Source organism: Anthonomus grandis, chromosome 11 (genome assembly GCF_022605725.1).
Source record: "Anthonomus grandis grandis chromosome 11, icAntGran1.3, whole genome shotgun sequence".
Taxonomy (NCBI): Eukaryota; Metazoa; Arthropoda; class Insecta; order Coleoptera; family Curculionidae; genus Anthonomus; species Anthonomus grandis.
The window spans coordinates 23,512,065-23,535,639 of record NC_065556.1 but is presented as its reverse complement, the minus strand read 5'-3'; the positions used below and the strand labels follow the sequence as shown (position 1 = coordinate 23,535,639).

Sequence of the window (23,575 nt, the reverse complement as noted above, 5' to 3'; positions counted from 1 at the left end):
AAATAGACTTTAATAAAAAAAAGTTACAGAAGGTTTTGTATTAATATTAATCATCATCCGATTCAACCATGTCACCGAGAGTATAATCTTCATCGTTTCGCCCGTTTGTTTGATGGCCTGCATTCAACGTCTGTCCTGGATTCAACGATTTATAGAAATCATGGTGTATTGGTGGTACATATGGTAGAAGCTGCATCAAGTTATTGAATTTTGCTAATTTTATTTTTGGAGGACTGTCATATAGAGCAGGTAGAAGAATTTTTGAAGGTCTACCACGCAAGGCAGTTTTTTTAGAAAGATCCATTTCTTCAAAAGGAAAATCACTATTATAAACTTCTTTATAAAAAAGTTTCATTGGATACTTTTTTTTTAAATGTAGCCATTGCATTTTACTTATTCCTGTAAGATTTGATTTCATGATGTTGTCCATGGGAGATATAGATTTAAAATCCTCAGGCTGCATTTTTACTACAATAAATTTTCTACTGACTCCTGCTATAAAATTATGCCAATCATCGGGAGTAAAAACGTGAGTTAGCCATCTCTTTGCTTTTTCAATAATGGCAAAATCTTGATCGCATTCCATAAAGGAATGTCCCGAAACCAAAAAACGGTAGTCAACACTTTCGATATGTGTAAATTGCACAATATACATTCAAAATTTTATTATGTTCTTGTTCTTGTGACATGACATGACTTCTTGAGAACTTTTCGACCCTTCACCTTCATGCCACATGTACATATTACCAATTCCGGATGATGATAAATCGTGGATTCCTAGATTGTAAGTCCATAGCTGGCGCAAATAATATACTTTGCTTCATGTCAAATGCGGAGTGGGTAAGGTTTTTTGTAGATCAAAACAAATAGCACGTTTTTCTGGACACTGTCTTGCTGATTCCTTGGCGGCGTTTTTTAAATTTTTGGCTGCTTCAGCTTGACGTAGATGACGATCATGTTCTCTGGCAACGCGGGAGCCCTCTTCAGATTCTGGATCACAAGAATTTTTCTGAGTAATATGAACGTGTCACACTTTGTACATGTGTCTGAATATGGTCGGTGAAAAGCTAAGTTGAAATGGGTATTAAAAATGTCGCGGTATTTGCTCAGCTTTAATGGTCGGGCTTCTTTTTCGTGACAAAATTCTTTGTATAGCTTGTACATTTTTGTTACATTTAACTCGGGAGACAAATACTTGCGATTCGGATTGTCTTTTCTAGTATAATGACTCACAAATTTTGGGAATGAGTTTATATGCTGTTTTGCTAAGTTTAAAGACTCATCGTCTATTTTATTGCTAGGGACATGTCTTCCCCTTTGATCCGTTTTGACGACTCCAGACTCCTTCTTTTTCTTTGTGACGTTATAAAACCGTTTGCGGTTAATATCTAGAGTTCTCAGAAAAAACTCTTTGATGCATACACGTTTATTTTGAAGTTTTATCACAGTGCTAATACTCTTTTGTCTGGTGATTTTTAGACGGTGCATTTTTGGAGCATTATTTTGTATGCATGATGCAATAAAGGTGCTCTGTAGATCCCATCCATTAGTTTTGTTTCCAAGATTCCAATAATCAGTAAAAATTGTGTTTCTAACTTCCTCCGTAAAATTTTCTGTACACTTGTATCTGCATGTATAGTCATAAGTCTTAACAGTTTTTGCATGATGTAGTTCACCCTTGCGACCAACGTATTCCTGGCCACTATTTCTTCGAATTTTTGAACAATTTTTTTTCCATGTCGCAGTTTTACGAACCTTTTTTCTGGACTTCCCATTCCCAGCTTCATTTAAGTTTTGCACTTCAGCATCATCGCCACCACTGCTACTTGGAACATAATCTCCATCTATATCAGAGTTGTCGGAGAATGGCTCTGAAAAAGAGTCATTTTATTAAAATCTGTTGTAGGTATTTAAATAATAACGAAAAAAATGCAATTATTATCATTATGTTCTTAGTTCCATATGAATTTGTAACGCTATAATGGAAAGGAAACTCGATTTCTATTAACATAACCTTAAAAAATTGATATCATAAAATATGTACCTTAATTTTTATTTTAAATAGAAATTTTTCTTGCTATAATAACTACTTACCTCTTACTAACACTTACCTAAGATGAATTATTCATCTTTTCTCAATTCTATAATTTCCTAATTTTAATTATTTTTCGGATATTGGTTTTTATGGTGCATTCACTCTTTTGTCAGCTTTAGTTTTTTTTAGTAATTATTGTTTGAAAATGTGATATTCTTTTAAGGTGTTTTTGATGTAATTGTATAAAATAAACTCTTTTTTTTTAGGTATTAGGTATCAATTTGGCACCCATCAAAGGATTATCCTTTTTTTTTACACTTGTTGAATACTTTTCTATATCCATAAAAATCTTATAGAATTTCTTACAATTCTGGTTCTTAAGTTTCCATACTTTTGGTCAATTCTATTCTCACGTACTATTGTATGAAACTGTTCGTCTTTTTTAATATTTCTTTCTATTTCTGGACCATGATTTAATTGATAAATATTTTAAGAATAGCAGATTGTACATACATGACTAAAATCGGCAGATGGAGTGGAGCTGTTATAGACACCCTATCAAAGAAATCTAACAAAATCATTTACAATCTGCAGGGGAGTATTATGCAAGCTGTATTTTTCCTTAAGAGCTGAAACAGTTTGGGCAGTGTACCAGCTGAAATAGCGAGCTTTATTTTTACGTAGTTCATAACTAAGAGGAACTGCTCTACTGTCACAGATATCATCCAAAACATCATAGAAGCTGGAAATTGTCTCATTAACATATCATCAAATTCATAAAGAAAACTGCCCTAAATCCAACAGATAAGCTGATACAGCATGGGAAAGTTAGCCCTACTAAAATTATATAGTTGAGACTCTAAGAATTTGGTTTATAGTTACAATTCCGATTGGTTTCTGTTCTAGATGTTAGTAGTGAAACACCTCCGTCAACCTCGTACACTTGTACGTTACGAATATTATTAAGTAGTACTATACCCATCAGCTTTAAGAGAATAATAAATATGCGTATCATCCGCAAAGCCCTGAACACTGCAATATTTAATAATAACCTTTTACAAGGCTGCTATGCACATTAAAACTTAGAAAGGACCCAGGAGGCATACTTGGTACACCAGAATGAGTTATATATATAAGAGCTATTTTACTGAGTTTGATTTTCTAAAACCACCATCAGCTCAGAAAGATATAAGAGCTAAAGAAGTTTAATGAATTATTACCGAATACATAATAGGCCACTTTTGCTAAAAACAAGGTGTGATCAAACGTATCGAAAGCTTTAGAGAAGTCAAGCAATACGAGTACCGAGTACAGACTGACCCTCCGGAATTAGGTAGGTATATTATTTGTGATAAAAAAATTATAAGTCTACAGTTCTTTCTAAACCTTATGAAATTACTGGGGCAATTGATACAAAGGTCGCAGTGTTCCTTTGGACTATACTATTAGAAAAATATATAAAATCTGACATTTTCAGAAACACGCTGGCAAAGCCGCCCTTCATTAATATTCCGAAATGACGCTTATCCGCCATTTTGAAATATAAGAACTGTTATTTTAACCTTGTAACAAGAATGCACATTGTTAGCATAATAAATAAAGCGAGTTAACAGTTATAAATTTATTCTTAAATAAATTAATACGTTGTTGCCCTAAAGTCAATATCCGTCCACAACATTAATAAAATTAATAATAACGTAAGACAACTGACAACAATGGCACCGCTGTATATTTACGTGTCAAATGTCAAACTTTTCTAGATTTGTTTGTAAACAGTCCAGCATTATAAGTGGTAGGTTGTAAGTTCTTAGGACACAAGTTACATTAATTCTAAGAGTTTCACTGGTAAAAAATGGGTTGTTGTGATTCAGAAGATAAAGAAAACACGGAGGAAACCGAAGAGCGTAGCTGCACGGACGTATTTTGGCTTATTCTATATATTCTCTTTTGGTTTTTGATGGTAATTACATGCATTATTCCTCCACACCCCACACTAATTAACCTATTTATTATATCTAATTGAACCCCGTAGGTGATAATTGCGGCCTTCTCCTTCGTGTATGGTAATCCCCTGAGAATTATAAATGGATATGACTCATTTGGAAATATCTGTGGCACAAAAAACAACAAACCGATGGGAAACTTTACTTGGTCGGGATTGGATACTTCGGACAAGCCCTACTTATTATTTTATGACATAAAAAACTTAAAAGATTCACTAAAGATTTGTGTAAAATCTTGCCCTGCTAAAACTTTACTGCATGTGAAAGACATCTACGATTATCACCAAGGGGGCATGGATCTGTGTAAATATGGATTCAATTATGAGGAGTTGAAAAACCCTGATAAAGATAAAAGTGTTTTGTCAGCCCCGTTGGGGCCCTGTCCTGTGCTGCCTATTTATGAAGGGTATGTTTTTTATTTTAATTATCATTATTATTCTGTTTTGCAGTTTAGTTAAGGACCAATTGTGTTACAGAGACCTGTTTAATATAATTTAATTTCAGTCAATTGGCAATAAATTATGGTCTGGACGGGACCTGTAGGCTTATCTATCATTGTCATTTATTTAATAAAATTTTATAAATATAAAATAGTTATGTTGACTGCTAGATAAATAGTAACATTAGGGCCTTTATCAGTAGGTATTTTAGTGGTTTTCATTCAAAGGGTCCTGAAAAAAGCTTCTATTCATTATTGAAGAAGCATGACTAATCTTTACACAGAATTCAATTTTTTGTTTAATTAGTCACATTTAATTAAATTCTGACATCACTGATAATTCAAAAAACATATATGCAACAGAGAATTTTACATAGAGACTCTTATCTTAGAATAGTTTCAATTTTTAATTTGTTCTACATTTAAGAAATTTAAATTTTTATGGTCAGTTTCAAATATATAAAATTTAAAAGAAACTATTTAAGAAGCCATGGAAAATTATTTACAATTATTTAAAATTGCCTAAAATAAAATGAAACAAATTATCCAAAAGCCTGAAGGAATATAGAAGATATGATTTTAAATAATAATTTAAATAAAATAAAAATCAATGTACAGATAATAACCTATATGATATTTAAGCAAAAAACTTATTTATTTATTTAGCAATAGTATACAAAGTTAACAATTTTATAAACTTATAAATGTTTAACAATTATATAATATATGTAATGTATATCATCTTCTAATATATATAATCTTCCTAATTATTTATATTTTGTTCTTTTCATAACTACCTATTGCCCTAATTCAACACACAATGGTAATTTCATACTGTGTGTGCGCCTAACAACGTTTATTAATTACTATTACTGAGGTTTAAATCATTATAAAATGTTTACCTAACAAAAATGCAAATTTTAGAAACACTTTACTCACTAAATTTTAATTATTGTAACAAATACTTTTTATATTATAGATTATACTAAAAAGAAACTTACTTAAAATATAGCTATTAATACCAAATATTTTTTTTTTATATTAGATAATTAGTTTCATAATTACTATCAAGTATCCATTTACCAATTTTTTTTTGACATTTTTATATGATTTATTTTTAAATTCTTGAGGTAGACTATTATAAATTTTTGGACCAATACAGCAAACATGATTTTGACAAATTGTAAATCTAGGATTCTGTAGGCAAACATTATTCTGAGAAGGCAATCTAGTATTGCAACCATGAGATATACTTCTTTTATAAAAATCTGTTTTTCGCATGATTCTTATAACTGACTTAATGAAAAGCTGTTTTATGTTTAGCAAATTGCTGTCTTTGTAAACTAGATTTGTAGGGTATCTTTTAGTTTTAAAAAGCATTACCTTAATGATCCATTTCTGTGCTATAATGAGCTTCTCCAAAATAGTCACACCCGCACTCCCCCATATCACAAGCCCATAACATATTATTGATTCAACTAGTGAAAAGTAAATTGTTTTTAGTGTTTTAAAATCTAATATGTTTCTTAGCTCATAAAATTTAAAGATCAGTTTTCTAATTTTATTAGCTACGCTTTTAACTTGTTCTTTCCATGACAAATTTTGGTCGATGATAATTCCCAAGTATTTTAAACTGGTTTTTCTCCCTATTGTTTTCTCACATTTACAGTTAATAGTTATCATGCACTCTGATTCATGCAATTTTATTTGTTGATAGTTAGGTAGATATGCACTTAAAATTGAAAAGGTAACGAATTTGGTTTTATCAACATTTAATGAAAGCATGCTATTATCCAGCCAATCTTTAATTTTTTTCGTCGCTATTTTAGCATTTTTCTTAGCAATTTCCCAGGTTTCCCCACATATTATAATTGCAGTGTCATCAGCAAAGCAGTATACAAAACCCTCATTTATAACTGATAAAATGCCATTTATGTAGATAATAAACAGCAACGAAGAAAGCACTGTACCCTGAGGAACACCGCACTTTACTATGGATTCATAGCTATGTTGTCCTGATATGTTTATTTCCTGCAACCTTTTAGTTAAATAAGATTTTATTAGATTATTTGGAACCCCTCTAATGCCAATATTATCCAAGCAGAATACTACGCTCCACAGTATCAAATGCCTTTTGTAGGTCAAGAAACACACCAATAACTTTTTTGCCTTGATCCACTAACTTTTTTGACTTGTTACAATTTTTTCTGTAACTCTACACATTGCATCTTCAGTACTCGAGCCCTCCCGGAATCCAAATTGATTTTCATTTAATAACTGATATTTTTCTAGAAAGAATGTCAACTGTTTTTTAACACATTTCTCCACAATTTTACTTATTGTGCTTGTCAAAGTTATTGGCCTGTAGTTACTCAATTCTTTTCTATCTCCTTGTTTATAAAGTGGTAAAATAGTGGTTGTTTTTAGTATTTCCGGGAAGGTTTCCGTACTGAAAATAATGTTCGTGATATGAGTTAATGGTTTCAATAAGAATGAGCTATATTTTTTTATTAAATTTGAGCAAATACAATCTGTTCCTCCCTTACTCCCTTTTTTTAAATCAGTAATTTGCATATTGATATCTTTCTCTGAAACTGGATTTAAATAAAATGACTGACTTACCCTTTTGCCTAGATCTAAGGTGTTTGATTTGATTTTGCTGGCAATTTTCTTAGCTATATTGCTAAAATATTTATTTAATTCATTAGCCATTTGTTTTTTTATCAGTGATTTCTCCACCCTCCCCACTGACACTGCTTATATCTACCTTACTTATTTGGTCATTTGTAGCTTCTTTAATAACATTCCATAGCTTCCTAGGGTTGTTAATGTTCTCCTTTGCCTGAAACTTATAATATGTGTATTTTGCATATTTAATGAGCTTTGAAAGTGTATCTGTGAAAGTTCTGTACCTATTTAACAGTAATATGTTATGTCTATTTCTTATACAATCCTTTTTTAATTTATCCCTATTTCTAATTGATATTAAAAGCCCTCCCGTTATCCATGGTTTTAATCTTCTGTTTTTATTTTTTATTACTATTGTTTGTGTGGAATTTAAGATAATAATTTTCATAGTATTAATAAAATTTTGGGTGCAAATTTCAGAATCCTGACAGTCCGTAACATCATCCCATTTTGCCTCCGAAATAAGTCTGTAAAATTTATTGTGATCAATTTTCTGAAAAGAATTTTGTTTATTTACTGGCTCACATTCAGTTTCCAATCTTATATTAAGCAAAATAGGATCATGATCGGTTAATTTATGTTCTAATATTACAGAATTTAATTTATTAAATATACTACTTTTACACTTTATGAAGAAATGATCTAAGCATGTCTGTGAATCACCAGCTCTTGTAGGTTTATTAATAAGGCTTAAAAACCCATATCCCATAAGCATTGTCAAATAGTTATTTGTTTGTTGAGACTCAGTGTCCATTAAGTCGATATTCATGTCACCCACTAGCAATTGCATTCTAGTGTGACTGGTCAATCTTTGTAGTATTGCATCTAGGTTATCAATAAATTCATCACGACTAACTGAGAAGCCTCTATATGTTGCCAAAATGTCCATTTCACTATTGTTCTTTTTTAATGTGGTTCTAATTATTTTCAAGAAATTATGTTCTAAAATCTGATGGTGTAATAAATACTATTCTTTTATGTATGTAACACATCCATCACATTTATTTAATGCACTTCCATTAAAAAATACTTGAAAACCAGGAATATCTCACTCACAAGACCATAACTTTTTTTTAATTAAATCTAGATTTCGATTTAAAGATTTCGACTAGATTTCGATTCGATAAGCAGAACTAATTTGATAAAATACTTTGGTTTTTTAGTTGATGACAAATAAAATTGAGAACTGCATATTGGAAAAATAATTCCAATGTTGAGTGTATTCAGGTTGTGTATTCATATTCAGGTGCTCAGCATTCTTAAATATGAAGATTCATACTCTTATTTTGTAATCCATTTATACTTGTGGTTCTATTAACTTGAAAAAACTACTACCTACTAAAAAAATTCAAACCCTACAAAACAAATTTTTAGAAATCCCCTATAATAATGATTTCTGAATGCCAACATCTTATGCTGAAAGTCAAAATTTATAAAATATCTCTAACAGCTCAATCAATATAAACAGATATATAAAATATTAAATCAAACATTGAAATATAATGTAGAATTAATCCTGGACCATCATATTCATGAACATAAGACATAGAATCATATAATTCGATTCCACCATATATTTGACATGCCAACAACCTTAATGAATTTGTTAAAAAACTTACCAATAAATTATCAATAAAATCCACCAATAAAATCGATTCATGTCACATGTATAGTTTATGTATAGTTTTTAATAATTTTAAATTGTGATTTAAAAAATATGTTGACCTGAACAGGAAAAAATCACAAACCTTTAAAAAACAAATATCTAGTTAAATATAAATTCTTTTATTCCTAAACATGCTTATTAAAATACAGTTTGATTTTAAAACCTGTATGCTTTGAGTATCCTTAATACATTTGTAGTTTATGGTTCGACATCAGTTATTTTTTTGAAATATTGGTTCCCTGTATAAGGTTCAGATTGGAAATCACACTTTCCTCCACCAGAGAATTTATGATATTTTCTATTTTTTTTTCATATTATATATATACAAATGCAAGGTGAACTTTGTAGAAAACCAGTGCTCAATCGTTGCATTCCACAACTGTTTAAAGAGGGGGCCGAAGCTATTTTGAGCAATTTCTATGACCTTCTAAATGGCTGGGACACTCTGGATCAAGTTTTGGGTGATGTCTACCATACTTGGAGGGAAATTTTATTACTTTCAGTTCTATCTTTGTGTACGTATTTGTTTTATATTTCGGAAACAAGTGAAAAAAGCTCGTTTTTTAGTAATCTCACTGGTAACAATTGCAATACTGCACTGCCTGGCCCATATCATTTCCTATTTTATTATGATAGGATTCGCGCTGGCCAGTATAGGCGGTACTGCTTATTTGTGGTACACGTACATTGATATTAAAAGAAACTTAGACCACACTGAACTAAATGCGAAATATAGTGTGCTTGTAGAGTCTGTTCGTAATGAAACTGCCTTTCTTTGGTTCTCTATTATTGCAACAATTATTACTGTAAGTAGTGCAAGAAAAATCTTATATGCATCTTATGATTGATTGTTTTAGATTGTAATTTTGGCTATAACAGTTTTCATGAGAAAACAAGTGGATTTTCTAGCAAACTTATTTAAAGAAACTTCAAAATGTATTATGCACCTGCCAGGATTATTCTTCCAACCTTTGTTAACATTTATATTTTTGGCGGTATTTTTTCTGTTTTGGATTTTTGTTGTGGTAAGCACTGAATACATCGAAAGAAGTTTATTAATCCATACTAAATCAACATTTTCAGTTATGCCTAGCTACAGCTAGCAACCCGAGTACACACGTCATATCTGGCGTGAGGGTAGAGGGCAAAGGCCCAATCGCCACCGTGCCCCCAACTATAAACCCTAACAACGTCAGTATGTCCGTTGTAGAAAAACTCAACCGTATGTAAATTCGAAAAAATATTAAATTAATCTGACAATTGTTTTTTCTTTAGACTTTAAAGTAGTGGAGTACATCGACGCGGATTGGATACAAGGGATGTGGTGGGTGTATTTTATAGGGCTGATATGGACGTCGGAGTTTATCATGGCTTGTCAGCAAATGGTGATAGCGGGGGCGGTGGCCCACTGGTTTTATCGTCATAAATATAAGAGCAATGATCACGTCTGCTATTCGATGGGAAAACTTTTAAAGTATCATTTGGGCAGTGTTGCACTCGGATCGTTAATTATCACGGCCTTTAAAATTCCTAGGTTAATTTTAATGTATCTTCATGAAAGGTAAGTTTTTAAAGGATTTATTTGGTTTCCAAATGGAGTTATTATTTAGATTTTTTGTATTTTATCAGTCCTTGTTAAGTGGATGTTTTGTATTTTAATCCTTGTGATACGTTCCTGTATTTTTAATTACTCTCCTTTTAATGGCTAATGGAACATACAAAACACCTGGAATATAATAAGAAATAACCCCAAATTACTACTTAATTTACTGTGTTGTTGGATTTAGGTCAAATTAAAAGCCTTTAGATGATCATTTCAGGACTCTATTAAGGGTACAAATCAGAAGGATGAAACCTTAACAAACAACTGTACAAGAAATCACTTTTAAAGCTCACAGGCATGTAACTGTTCCAAAAATCGAATATAAATAAGAAATTACTTAAAATTCCCGGAAGAAACTTAAAATGATTCCAAAAGTGTGGGACTAAAGTTATACATTAAATACATGGAAAAAATAGACCAACAATTCTATTTGACTTAAAAAATCAGGAAAAAATTTACTTTAAATGCCTGGAATCAAATAAATAATACTTTTTATTCCGAACAAGAAAAATTCATAATTACTGTAAATTTAGTTGAAAAGACCATGATGTACATTCTTTATGTTTATGTGTGTTTCCATGCAATATATATAAATATAGCCGTATTAAGATCCTAGATTTAAATCAGAATTGTATGTATATTCACTCTCAAAGTACGTCAAACTAGTCTCAGGTTAGCAGGTTCAAATAAGTTCAATCTTTAGCTCTTGAGATTATCAACTCAGCTATATTTTTGACTTTTATTAACTGACTAACTCTTAATTTTGTATTTTAAGTGACCAAATTATATAAGAACTTTGTGTTGCATGTTCTGCTTTTCTTTTGATTTGTGTAAACTTAAATGAATTTGTAACTTTTTCTTCTTATTATAGATTTACCAGAGGTAAAGAGAAAGGGAACGAGTGTTCCTCTTGCGGCCTCAAATGTTGCATATGTTGCTTCTATTGTTTGGAAAAATTCATCAGATATCTAAACCATAACGCTTACACTGTAATAGCCATTGACGGGTCCAATTTTTGTAAAGCAGCTGGAACAGTATGTAAAAATGAACCAGTACAAACCCATAATAATAATAATTTTATGCAATCATTTAGGCCTTTGAAGTACTGACCTCGCACGCCTTACAAGTCGCAACCATAAACAGTTTGGGAGATTTTATTCTGTTTCTTGGAAAATGTTTCGTTACGGCCGTGACGGGGATTATCGGGTTGGCGATTTTCAGAAGAAATCCCGAATTAACATTTTACGCAGCCCCAACGCTGTTGGTGTGCATTTTTGCGTTCTTTGTAGCTCATTGCGTTTTATCCTTGTATGAGGTAATACGCCATTATATTTAGAGGGTTATTAAAGTACTAATGTGCTCCTTTTCTTTGTATTTAGATGGTACTTGACACGGTGTATCTTTGTATGTGTCAAAGTGGAGATGCTCCCGACGGAATTCAAATGCAAAATCTGGGAGTTACAAATAATGGGAACACTCAACCCCAAAACACTGAATTAGAACCAATGAATTAAGGATGCAAAACGTCTCGTTTTTTTTCTCGAATAGTTTTATGGTGCAAAATGGCTTTTTACTACAAAGGACCGTCCCATATTTTCTTAACGCATATTATATTTATTACTAGACTGTTAAAACTAACCGTTTTCGTTAGTTTTCCTTCCTACGAACGCATAATACCAGTACAAAACAGATTTTTCTCCAATATGATGGATGATTAGTTTATTATTACAAAGGTGCTAACGTGAGTAAGCTGTCTACAAAAGAATAAACATTTTACAAGTTTTTGTACACCCTCATCCGGACTATTATTTTAAGTAGGTTTTAAAAGAACTACTATAAGTTTACTGTAACCGTAAATAAATGATAGTACAGCACAGTGTTAAAGCACAATAACTATTTAGTCTTTTAAAGTATAGTTTATAAAATACGTTATTTTGTTATGAGTCCTTTTGGATTTTTTTTAAAGTATTTTTTGCGACAGTATGAATATATTATCTAGAATTAGAATAATTTTTGTTACTCCATGACTCTTTAAGACTTAAGTAAGATGCATGTCTTAATGTGTTATTCTTTAAAAATGTATTCAATACTCTACTCTGGTACATTAACACTCATTAAATGAAAACTTAATATATTTGGCTTTTGTAACAATGAATTATGGACTTTTAATATATTGCAAAATACCCAAACGATTCATAAAAATAATATCTTTATCTAGAATAAGATTTTCTCTGTACTGCTTAAGAAACAACTTTTTTTTCCTTTGGTTTCCTGGTTGCCTTGTCCTGAAGAAGCCAATCAGCAGAAACACGTGCCAAGCAAGTAAACTTACACAGTTTAAAACAGACAGTTGTAAAAGCCATCCACAAGGCTGGAGATAAGTCGAATACCACGATTTATATTATATGTATGGCTTAAGGACTGATTGGTTGCATTTTTAAATCAAAATAAATTACCCTCTGAATGACACACTGGTCTTAGCACAACAGACGTAGTTTGCGAATTATGTGAGCAAGTAACCGGTGACTTGAGTGATGACAGAAGGTGTCTCGCGGTCTTTTCGGATCTGCTGAGATTGTTTGACACGGTGCCATTGAAAAAGTGTCAGCTCCAACATGAGTTAGCTGCTACCCAAAATGTACGGATATCTTGAGATAAAAATTTGAAAAAAGAGTCAGAGTACCTGTCACTGCTCCTTGTCTCACTAGGGGCACCGGGTAGCACTGTTAGCAGTAGCAAGCTAGCACAAATCTATCCAGTGGATATCCAATGAAAATCAGTTTTTGGATAAAGGGACTGCCCATGTATATGGACAGCAAGTACCCACTGGATATCTAGTAGATGATATAAATGACACACTCATGTGAACCTTGGACACCATTTTGGATACCTAATGTACTCCAATCCTGGATATTTAGTGATATCGTTTTTGCTCGGTACTAATAAAGCGTGCATAGCTTCCATATTTTGTATTGAATGTATTCAGCAGGCATATTTTAAAAAAATAGCAAAACTCTTTCCAGTCTGTGGACATTCTCTGGATACTAAGCGATAATCCCGTAAATCCTGTTGGATACCACAAGGATGCTTAATGGACATAATGTTTAGATCACGCCAAATTTCATTGATTTTGTGTCTTGACTACTACCAAATTAATTTCTCCTTAAGGGTGGCATACTTTTGTACTACTAGTTGTAAGTAGTTTCATAAAATTTTCATCTCAAACGTCCATAACGTTCGATACTTGTGTGATCTTTTTTTACGATTTGGTTTCATAATTAATTTATTCATAAATGATTTACAGTCAGTCTGTAATGTATTTGGACATTTCATGGATATCCACCGGAAGGTGTCTGCTATCTGGGTTTAAATTGGAATATAAATGATTGGGGTACTGCTCATTTACGAATGAGCTAGGATAAAAGAACGAACGTCTTCATTTTCTAAAGGAATTAAATAGGCATACTATATATCTGTCCGGCTGTATTAAAGAGCTACCATAGTTTTAGAAAACATTATCAAAATGAAATTGGGAAAGCCAAGTATTAGAACTGCTTCTAATCCAATATATTTATGAATAAATTACTATAGTAATATTTCTACTAATAAATTCGACTATTACTTTTCTCAAATAACACTGGATTTTGTTATGAAGATTCTAGCTGTAAAGTAACCTGCCAATGAAGTAATTACTGCACCAATTAATTAACCAAATAAATAAATTATCCTTTAGGCAAGGGATATAATAAATATATATTTTTTTAAGTAAAGACATATTTGTTCGTCTAAATCAATCAATTATTAAATAAAAAATATTAATATTATTATGAGACGCTTAACCAAATTGATAAATGTATGTTTCCTGGAAAGGGTTTTTTCCTCGATACTTGCAAATTGCATTAATAGCACCTATATAACTGACTTGAATTGAAAAAGAAAGCCTTTAATAAATACAGTCTCATACTTATTTAGACAGATAAGAATTATTACCTAGATCTCAAGCATTATCTTTTATCTGCAATACGAACGGAGAAAAAAGATTATGTGACTTCTGAGTTGAACAAAAGTAAAAAATTATTGGAGTCTTCATTGCAAGCAGTCTTTTGATATATCCCATCATCTAAGGGATGTCACTGCTAGAACTGAACATATCCAAGAATATGGATGCCTCTCTTATCTCCTGTCTTGTATTGCTATAGTAAATCTCATCAATCGTGAGTTGGTTAAGCTGCATTATTTTGGTAAGTGGTTTTCGGCATATCTCAGGTTTAGGAAGCAGGTTGTTGAAATAGATAGATTGCAAATAGATTGTCGATTGATTGCTGGTCTAGTTCTTTCTATTATTTACACGTCAGATCTGCAATCACAGGCTCGCTCTGGCTCCATTTACCTTTATGCTGATGACACTCAGCTTCTGTTTGCATTTAGGGCTGAGACTGTGTGTCGTGAATAGAGAACTGGCAATTACTTCAGATTGGTCATCTGGGCATATTTTGTTGTTTAATGCATGGAAGTGTTCACTTGATGATTGGATCTGAGTGCATTAAAGCCAAATTTAATATCTTTAATTTTTCATGTCTTCATATGAATCGAGAAACTATTTCATCTGTGGAACAAAATTTGGAGCCTATTTTAGATGTTCGCTTAACTTTCGAACCGCACTTCTTGAAAACATTGACCTCTGAATATCTTAAACTAAAATTCTTATTTCCCTGTAGATACATACTTAGGGGCAGAATTTAGAAGAAAAATTCCCTGCACACGGAAGTTGAGTCACATGACTTCTACATATGTAACACATAACATCCTAAAATATAAAATAATTTCCGTTGACCTTCATTTTGGCATGTTTGTGCATCGCATTCTTAGGAATGTACCAAGAAGGACCCCTACATAGTCTTAACCTTAGGCAGACAACCAAGTATTGCATTCAAAATAAATTTATCATTAAAATAACAAACATAATTAACAATTTATAATAAATAGGACCATGCCTCGATTATGAAACCGTTAGCATAGGTGCAAACCTGTGTGGCAAGGCCCCTTTTAAAAAAAACGAATAATAAATTAACTGAATAATAATTAAAACAGCAAGGATTACTAAACCATGGGCGCCCTGGCTCTCACCAAATATTAAGGTTTTTATGCGACAAAGAGACGCAGCGCTTCGAGAATTCAAGAGGTCCCGAAATGTACACGACTGGGAAAACTATAAAAGGTTGCGAAATCTTACGTTGTCTATGGTACGATAGGAAAAAAAACTATATTTATCTAATATATGCGCTGAAAAAAAGATTTAAAAAACCTGGAGGACTCTTAAATCTTTTAATGTTTGTTCAAATAATGATTTGAATATTCCGGATTATTTACTTAATCCTGAAGATATAAACTCATTTTTCAGTGAATTTTTGCAGAATACGTCAGACTGTTCTTCTAAAATTAATTTTTACAATCAAAATATTTTCAACGACAATATTCAGTTTAATTTTAATTTAGCTAGTGTTTCTCAAATTAATAAAATACTAAATGGTATAAAAACAAATGCTTCGGGGGTAGATGGAATTAGTGCCAAATTACTTAAATATTGCAGTCCCTTCTTAGATGTTTACATTATACACAATCAATTGTTGTATAGAACAAAGTTATTTTCCTGATCAGTGGAAATTATCAATAGGTAAGCCACTTCCGAAAGTAAAAAATCCAACTAACTATGGTGATCTGAGAATAATTAGTATATTACTGGCTTTGTCAAAGGTTTTCGAAAGGGTTCTGTATAATCAGTTGATTGAGTACTGCGGTGTGAATAAAATTATCCCGGAGACTCAGTGTGGCTTTAGAAAGGATTTGAGTACTGATGTTGCCCTAATTGGAGTTACTGACGACATAATAACGTCAATAGATAAAAAGTTGTCTACTGCTTTGATTCTGTTAGACTTTTCGAAAGCGTTTGACACGATCAATCACGAACTTTTATTGGCGAAACTTTATGGACTTCTCGATGGTTCGGTAATGTTGATTAAATCATATCTTCATAACAGATTTCAAAAAATATTTTCAAATAATTCATTTTCCGAAGAAGCTAGAATTTTATCACGCGTACTTCAAGGGTCAATCCTAGGACCATTATTATTCATAATCTACACCTCAGATATACTTACATCATTAAAGTACTGTAAACTGAGAGCTTTCCCCGATGATACCCAGGTTTATCTTCACTTCAATCATCAGGATTATTTGCATGCATCTTCTTTAATAAGCCATGACCTGAATTTACTTAACCAGCTTTCTTCTTGCCATAATCTAAAACTTAACCCTCTTAAATCAAATGTTATGATTTTTGGACCTAATAAATATTTTCTTAAAAATAATTTAAATATCTTATTAAATGATGTTCCTCTTCCTAAGATGGATCGTGCAAAAAATTTAGGCATTGTCCTGGATACTGAGTTGAGGTTTCGTGAATATGTTAAATTGTTAATTCAGAAGTCATTTTTATCATTAAAAATTTTATATAATAGTCGTCAGGTTCTTAGTTTTCATTTGAGAAAAATGCTTTGTGAGTCTCTGGTCCTGTCCAACTTCAGCTACTGTGACTTTATTTGTGGTCCTTGCTTAGACATTGCAGATAAAAATCGTATTCAGAAAGTTCAAAATGCTTGCTCACGGCTAATATTTGGATTACGAAAATACGATCACATTTCACACACATTTAAAGAGCTTAACTGGTTGAGGATGGACAGGCGCAGAGAGTTACACTTAGGTAATTTTTTATTTAAAGTTTTATTAAACCCCTCCCTTCCCTCCACTTTACGGAATAAATTTGTTCCTCGTTTAAACGTTCACACAAGAGTGATCTGATTTCTGGAGAGGATGACACTTCCTCATTATTCGACTGCAATGTTTCAACGTTCTTTTACGTACAATGCCATTAAACTCTACAATAACCTACCAACTGAATTGTCAACTTTAGATCAGAAGTCATTTAAATCAAAGTTAAATGTACAAGTTAAGTTAAGTTTAATGTACAAGAAATATCTTTTACATTTAACCTTCAACCCGTAATTTAGGCCTTTAATTATTTATTTTATTTTTGTCAATCTTTTATATTTAGCTATTTATTATTTATTTAAATTATATATATATTGTTCTTTATTTGGGTATTTAATGAATTTAATAGAGTTAATCTTTATATTGTAGCTTAAGTTTATGACCGTTGAGTAGGGTTCAGTAGAGTTGCTGTCTTAGCTAGACTGCGCCCTGCTTCTCGGGTACTTAATTATAGAATGTTATTATTGTCAACTACATCTGTAAATTTTGAATAAAAGACATTTATTATTATTATTATTAAATAAAAAACAAAGAATACTAATAACTATTAACCTGGCCAATATAAGTACTTATCTGAATGCAAATTTATGATAATACTGTTTTTATTTTTTTTAACAGTAAAAGAAATTCCAGGGGGAGGTAGGTAGACGCTCAATGGGTGCAAAGGAAACGTGCACTCCTTCTCACGGTGTTAAATTTAAAGGCTGTTTCATAGCACGTACGATTTTTTCTTAATTTCAATTATTGATTGATTATTAAACATAATCGGTCTTAGTTCTACCACAGATCTAAATAGCTACGCAAGCTATAAAATAGCTACGCTTGCGTAGCTCTTTAGATCTGTGGTTCTACGGTTTTAATTTCCTAATCCACTAGACATATATGTTTACTACTTTGTGAATTACATTTTATTTAATGGTTTCTAATTTCTCATAGTGTTGCATAATAAACAACATTTTTATTATTACAATTATTATATTTCAATAACAAGAAGTTTACAGATTAATTATCGCCCGATTGCTCTCTTTCCCGTAGTTTCTTTAAATATATCATCTAGGGGGGTGAGTTCGTACGCATCTCCACCAGGTCTCGTGGCCTCGGCTGTAGCCTTTTGTTGTATCCTGTTAACATACTTATTTTTGGCTTCTAACCTCACTTGTTGCCTGTACCTTGCCGGGCTCATGTAATGGGGATTCTCCCATAAGGGCAGACCACCAAAACTACCCGAAAAGATCTTAACCTAAAAACGCATGAAAAAAGATATTGAATTTCGTCAGTTGTATTTGACTATCAGGTAAGTCAAATGGAACAACACATATTCAGCATAAAAAATAATCAGTACTTCGTTCAAGGACGACTACTAGAACGAACATAGAGGAAAACCATAGACCATCTTCTATAAATGGCCTTCTTATTTTTCAAAAACTTATACACTAACTAGGATGTACATTGCCCACTAAGTGATAAGATGCTAGACTTGTCTTTTAATGAAGTCATAGCCCTGACGAAAGCGCTAGGCTGATATTAATATATTTCTTACACAGAATACATGATGACTTAATTTTTCTGACTTTCCTGAAAAAAAAAAGATGGTATTTACTTACAGGGTTTAAGACAAACCTCGGGCCGATTTCGGCCAGAGCGCCGTCCTCCGACAATATCTGGAAGTTCCTGAACCAGATCCTGTTGTCCAAAATGGTGAAGGTGTAAACGTGGTCAAAGAATGGCTGGCTTTTGGGATGATGTTTTGGCACACCGAATACTTGAGTTAAAAGTTCTTTTAGCAGGCTATAGTGGGGCTCTTTGTTAAATGTCGGGTCGAAACTCAGAAGAGGCCTGGAGCCTCTCAAACAGTTTCCTGTTAGTTTTAGTTCTGCCATAGTTGACACTAAAATTTTTAGAAAGAGTTTATTAGCTGAAGCTATAAATAATTAGAGTGATGCATGTTTACCATTTTCGACGAAAAATTTAACACTAGGTCCATTAGGAACATTGGACAGCCACATGTATAAGTCGCGCTTCTTGCGCCCCTCAAACATTATAGCTTTGTTGCAATTTTTCATTTCGCACATCTCATTTATTACACTGAGGGTCTTGGATCTTTCCATTTTGGCCTCGGGTTTATGGTGAGGCATTAATTTTTTTAGATCTTCCATAAGATGTCTGTCCCTGTGATTGATTCCCCTCGAGGCAAATACTAAGACTCTCTGCTTGTTGGTCCATTTTCTCTAGAATTTTAATTCAGCTGTTAGATAATAAGCTTTTAAGTTACAAAAAATCTCTGTACTGTAAAATGGCAGAGGAAGATAAATAATACAAAAGCCTCAAAAGCAGTAAATTTTTGTTTAAACTTAAAAAAAAATTAAATTCCTCCTAATAGTCAGGAAAAACCAAGTAGAGAAGTGACTTAAATGGTAAAGTATAATAAATAAAAGTGTAATAAATTTCTCTAATTATTAATTTAAATTTATTATTGTAAGACTTTTACTCTTTCTCTCTGGAAGAAATTTGTTTGAATAAAAGACAAGTCTATCCTAAATAATTGCAGTCTATTGTAAACATTTGAACTGATAGAAGCAAATAAGTAAACTTATCTGAAAAAAAATTAAGACAAAAGAAAAAATACCAAGAGCAATATCTAAATCAACATATAAGTTTAAACACAACCGACCACAATAATCCCTAACTAAAGTCATTGATGTAGAAGTTATTTCCTCATTTATGTTAAAAGTTTATGCAAATAAAAATATACTGAATACTAATTTACTAATACAGTTAATGGTATATAACTGCATTAGTATTGAGTTATATATGTGGTTGGGTTAAGTTTTCCTATGAACTCCTTAGAAGTTTAAGCATTCAGTGTCTACAGTGTTCGCTTCAAAGAAATATAATAAGGCCTATTTACTTTAAAAGACTCTTTGTATTTTTGGGACTTTTGATTATATAACATCAATTTATGCACAAGATGAATTTCTTAAAAATAAATCAGTGTCTACAAATTTATGTAGCAATCGCAAGTAATTCCAACTAGATGTTGTGTACATGAATTTTATAAAGGCTCCTGAAAACATCTCACAGCGTTCTTTTAGATAAGTTAGATGAAGAATTTGGGTTTAATACAAATTTAGTTCAGTTTTTAAGACATTTAAAACATAGACAACAGAAACTTTGTTAAAAGGATATTATTAAGTCAAATTATTTTATTGCAACCTCAAGTGTCCCACAAGGATCCAGGATGTAGGACCACTACTGTTTCTTTTGCTCATCCATGATTTGACTAATTGAAGAGATTAATAATACAGAATCTTTATTATTTGTGAACTTAAAAAAATTATATAAAAAAATAAGACTGCAAAACCCTTCAAGATGATTGGTCACTCAAATATGGTTTTTACTTTAATATTAGCAAATGCAATGTAATGAGCTTTACAAGAAAAAATAATTACTTATGTTTATAGGATTAATGGAGAGGTTCTGCCTCGAGTTAGTAAGATGAGGGATCTTGGTGTTGTTTTTTGATTCACAACTTTTAAAATGCAGATCAGTGAAATTGCTAACAAAGCAAAATTTTAACAATTCTTACATACATAGAATATAGAACACACTCAAAGAAAAGGTAGTAAGAAGTCACATCACACTATGCAAAACTCTTTACTTTCAAAAAATTGTATTTAAAAACTTGTCTAGAGAATAAAATGCTTTAGCAAGCAAGTTTCTTTACATTTTTCCTAAAACGTTTTTTACAATTTATTAGCCTTATATAAAGGGGTAGGCGGTTAAAAAGCCTTCTGTTCTCGTACACAATAGAGGACTTAATCTGCTCACTTTTTGGGATAGGCAGAGGTAAAGAGAAGGTTGTTTGGAGATTGTAACCTGAGGAGGGGGGGCCAAGCTGATGGTGATATTTTTTGTGGATAAGACAGTCTCTAAAATAAAAAGGCATGGCAATGTCAGGCCAAAATATTTTAAAAATAATGGCCTACAGGGGCAACGAAAGGGAGCTACACACATGTAGAGTATGGCTCTTTTTTGCAAAATAAATAGAGAGCTGAACAAATACTGAGAGCACACACCCCAAAACACAATACCATATCTCCGATGAGACTCAATAAGAGCATGGTATGCAATTTTAGCCACATCAAGTCCCAGAGAATGTGTTATTACTCTAATAGCATAACAGTTGGATGATAACTTCCCTATTAAAGAGGAGATATGATTTTCAAATTTTAATCGCTTATCAATTGTCAAACCCAAAAATTTGCATGTTTCAGAAGGACTTATTGTTTCATTTTGCAAAGTGACAGTTCCAAGGTTACATTTAAAAGTTAAAATATTAGTTTTAGCAATATTAAAAGTTAATCTATTAGATTCGCACCATGACTTTACAAGAATTAAATCTTCATCAACAATATTCTTTAACCTCTTGGTGTCAGTGTCTTACCAAACTAATGTTGTATTATCCGCAAAGATAGTAAATTTGCCCCTAATTGGAATTTGAGAGATATCATTGACATATATAAAATGTATGGATTTATTGTCAGAAACAGCAAGAACTTTAGCAATCTAAATGTGTCAGAATGCTCTGTATGAACCACTCTAGAGTATTGCTCTATTACTTTATTCATAAATATGATATAGAAAAAATGTAAGACAAATTTTTTTTTTTTTTTAATTTTTTTTATTCATTAAACGGGAAACCCCCATTACAAAAAAAAAACAAATTATAAAATACAGTTATGTCAATAATTAATAATCCTTACTTAAACTATTAAGAGTTAACGTACTTAATTAAAAAAAAAGACTCTAAAGTAAATAAACAAAAAAAAAAATATCTCTGTATTAACTAATAGATTAGGAACATAAATTCTCACTTGGTTTACCCATCAAACAACATATTAATTAAAAATATTAATTGAACAATACTAAGTATTCAAAATTTTCATTAAACTACCCTTAAAAGACCCATATGAATTGCTAAAAACATCTAGCCTCTCCTCCCGATCCAAAAAATCTAGAGATCTCTCCAAAAAAGAGTTTTTACCATAATTGGTTCTATGGAACCCAATATGAAATAAATTATTTTGTCTAAGTGTTCTCTGAGGAATAGAAAATTTAACCTGGGAAAGTAAATCCGGACAGGATGTAATACTATTCAACAACTTATAGATAAAACAGATGTCAAACACTGTTCTTCTTTTATCCAAAGACAAAACTTTAACATAATTCAATATTTGGGAATAATCATGATTAGCAATAAGATCTAAATTAAACCTGTAGTTATAATATCTTAAAAATTTGTTTCGCACACTCTCCAGTAATGACTTATAGACTTATTATACTGGGGAGTCCAGATAATTGAGCCATACTCAAGCTGTGATCGTACCAATCCCACATATACAGATTTGATATATGTAGTTGTTTGTTGTTGTTGTTTATTAAGATATATGTAGTATAAACAAACTTCAGGTATCAGCTACACATTCCCAACTTTGATATTATGAAAACATATAACTTAAAACATTAGAAAGTGACTGAATTATGGCATATTTATTAATTTTGCATAAACTTATAAATGTTACTATTCATGATCATAATTTGCTAATTTCAGTTAAATTTTTATGTACCAGCTTATCAAATTAGAAATTTTGTAGTGTTTTATGTGGATGATGCACCTACAAACTGTTATTTAAATTGTCTTATTATAAACATGTGTAAGTTGTATAATGAAATAAAGGAACAATATGATATTTTTAATCTATGACTTCCTATAGTCTTAATAATTTTTTCATTGATTTTTTATATGTTAAACTCTTTTTATATGCATTATGTTATTTTGTAAAATCCTCCTCTTCTGTAAATGGATGTCTGTGAGAGAGATTGTAAATAAATAAATTTATATTTAAAAAATAACTTATATAGGAAAATAATATTCCTTTGAAATGCTTTTAGTTCCCCCGAGGATAACATAACCTAAGAAGTGTGTTTTTACTTTTTTCTGGATCGGTTCATCTGAATGCCGGACTGCAGGCAGGGGTTCTGGATCGCTGGGTTCTGTAACTTCGGCACGTTTCCTCTTTAAATTCTTTTTTACTTTAACCATTTTTAACGGAACGTGGTAAAGGGCAAATTAAATTCAAAACACATTCACGTTTTGGCCCGTATGCTATAAACATGCGTGAAGGCAGTTTAACGATTAGGGGGCTGTACTCTTTTCCACTGGTCTTTGCTATGTAGCAACAAAAGTTACTATTGATTGTTAGGAAAACAACTATTGAACAAGTTTGTTCTGAAATTGAGTTAGAGTTTACCA

At 31.7% G+C, this 23,575-nt stretch overlaps 2 protein-coding genes across 2 annotated transcripts; one reads left to right on the top strand and one right to left on the bottom strand.

The window, feature by feature from the left end:
• The first annotated feature begins 3,795 nt into the window (after nt 1-3,795).
• On the top strand, nt 3,796-12,589 carry LOC126742364 (choline transporter-like 1). The gene is made up of 10 exons (XM_050449007.1): nt 3,796-3,995; nt 4,068-4,444; nt 9,180-9,346; nt 9,399-9,637; nt 9,689-9,856; nt 9,915-10,053; nt 10,107-10,392; nt 11,306-11,468; nt 11,528-11,749; nt 11,814-12,589. The coding sequence occupies exons 1-10, from the start codon at nt 3,888-3,890 to the stop codon at nt 11,946-11,948; spliced, it is 2,004 nt and encodes a 667-aa protein (XP_050304964.1). The 5' UTR covers nt 3,796-3,887; the 3' UTR covers nt 11,949-12,589.
• Nucleotides 12,590-18,217: 5,628 nt separating this feature from the next.
• Nucleotides 18,218-23,467, bottom strand: LOC126741995 (ribosome biogenesis protein BRX1 homolog). Its single transcript, XM_050448516.1, has 4 exons — nt 23,255-23,467; nt 19,214-19,490; nt 18,867-19,150; nt 18,218-18,502 (listed from the first exon to the last, which is right to left on the bottom strand). The coding sequence occupies exons 1-4, from the start codon at nt 23,363-23,365 to the stop codon at nt 18,269-18,271; spliced, it is 906 nt and encodes a 301-aa protein (XP_050304473.1). The 5' UTR covers nt 23,366-23,467; the 3' UTR covers nt 18,218-18,268.
• Between the last annotated feature and the right edge of the window lie 108 nt (nt 23,468-23,575).

Coding starts and splice junctions, on each gene's coding strand:
- LOC126742364 (XM_050449007.1), top strand. CDS start 3,888: ATGGGTTGTTGTGATTCAGAAGATAAAGAAAACACGGAGGAAACCGAA. Junction 9,638..9,688: donor TTATTGCAACAATTATTACT/GTAAGTAGTGCA, acceptor TGATTGTTTTAG/ATTGTAATTTTGGCTATAAC. Junction 10,393..11,305: donor TTAATGTATCTTCATGAAAG/GTAAGTTTTTAA, acceptor TTCTTATTATAG/ATTTACCAGAGGTAAAGAGA.
- LOC126741995 (XM_050448516.1), bottom strand. CDS start 23,365: ATGGTTAAAGTAAAAAAGAATTTAAAGAGGAAACGTGCCGAAGTTACA. Junction 19,491..23,254: donor ATGAACCGATCCAGAAAAAA/GTAAAAACACAC, acceptor TTAAAATTCTAG/AGAAAATGGACCAACAAGCA. Junction 19,151..19,213: donor TAAATTTTTCGTCGAAAATG/GTAAACATGCAT, acceptor TAAAAATTTTAG/TGTCAACTATGGCAGAACTA.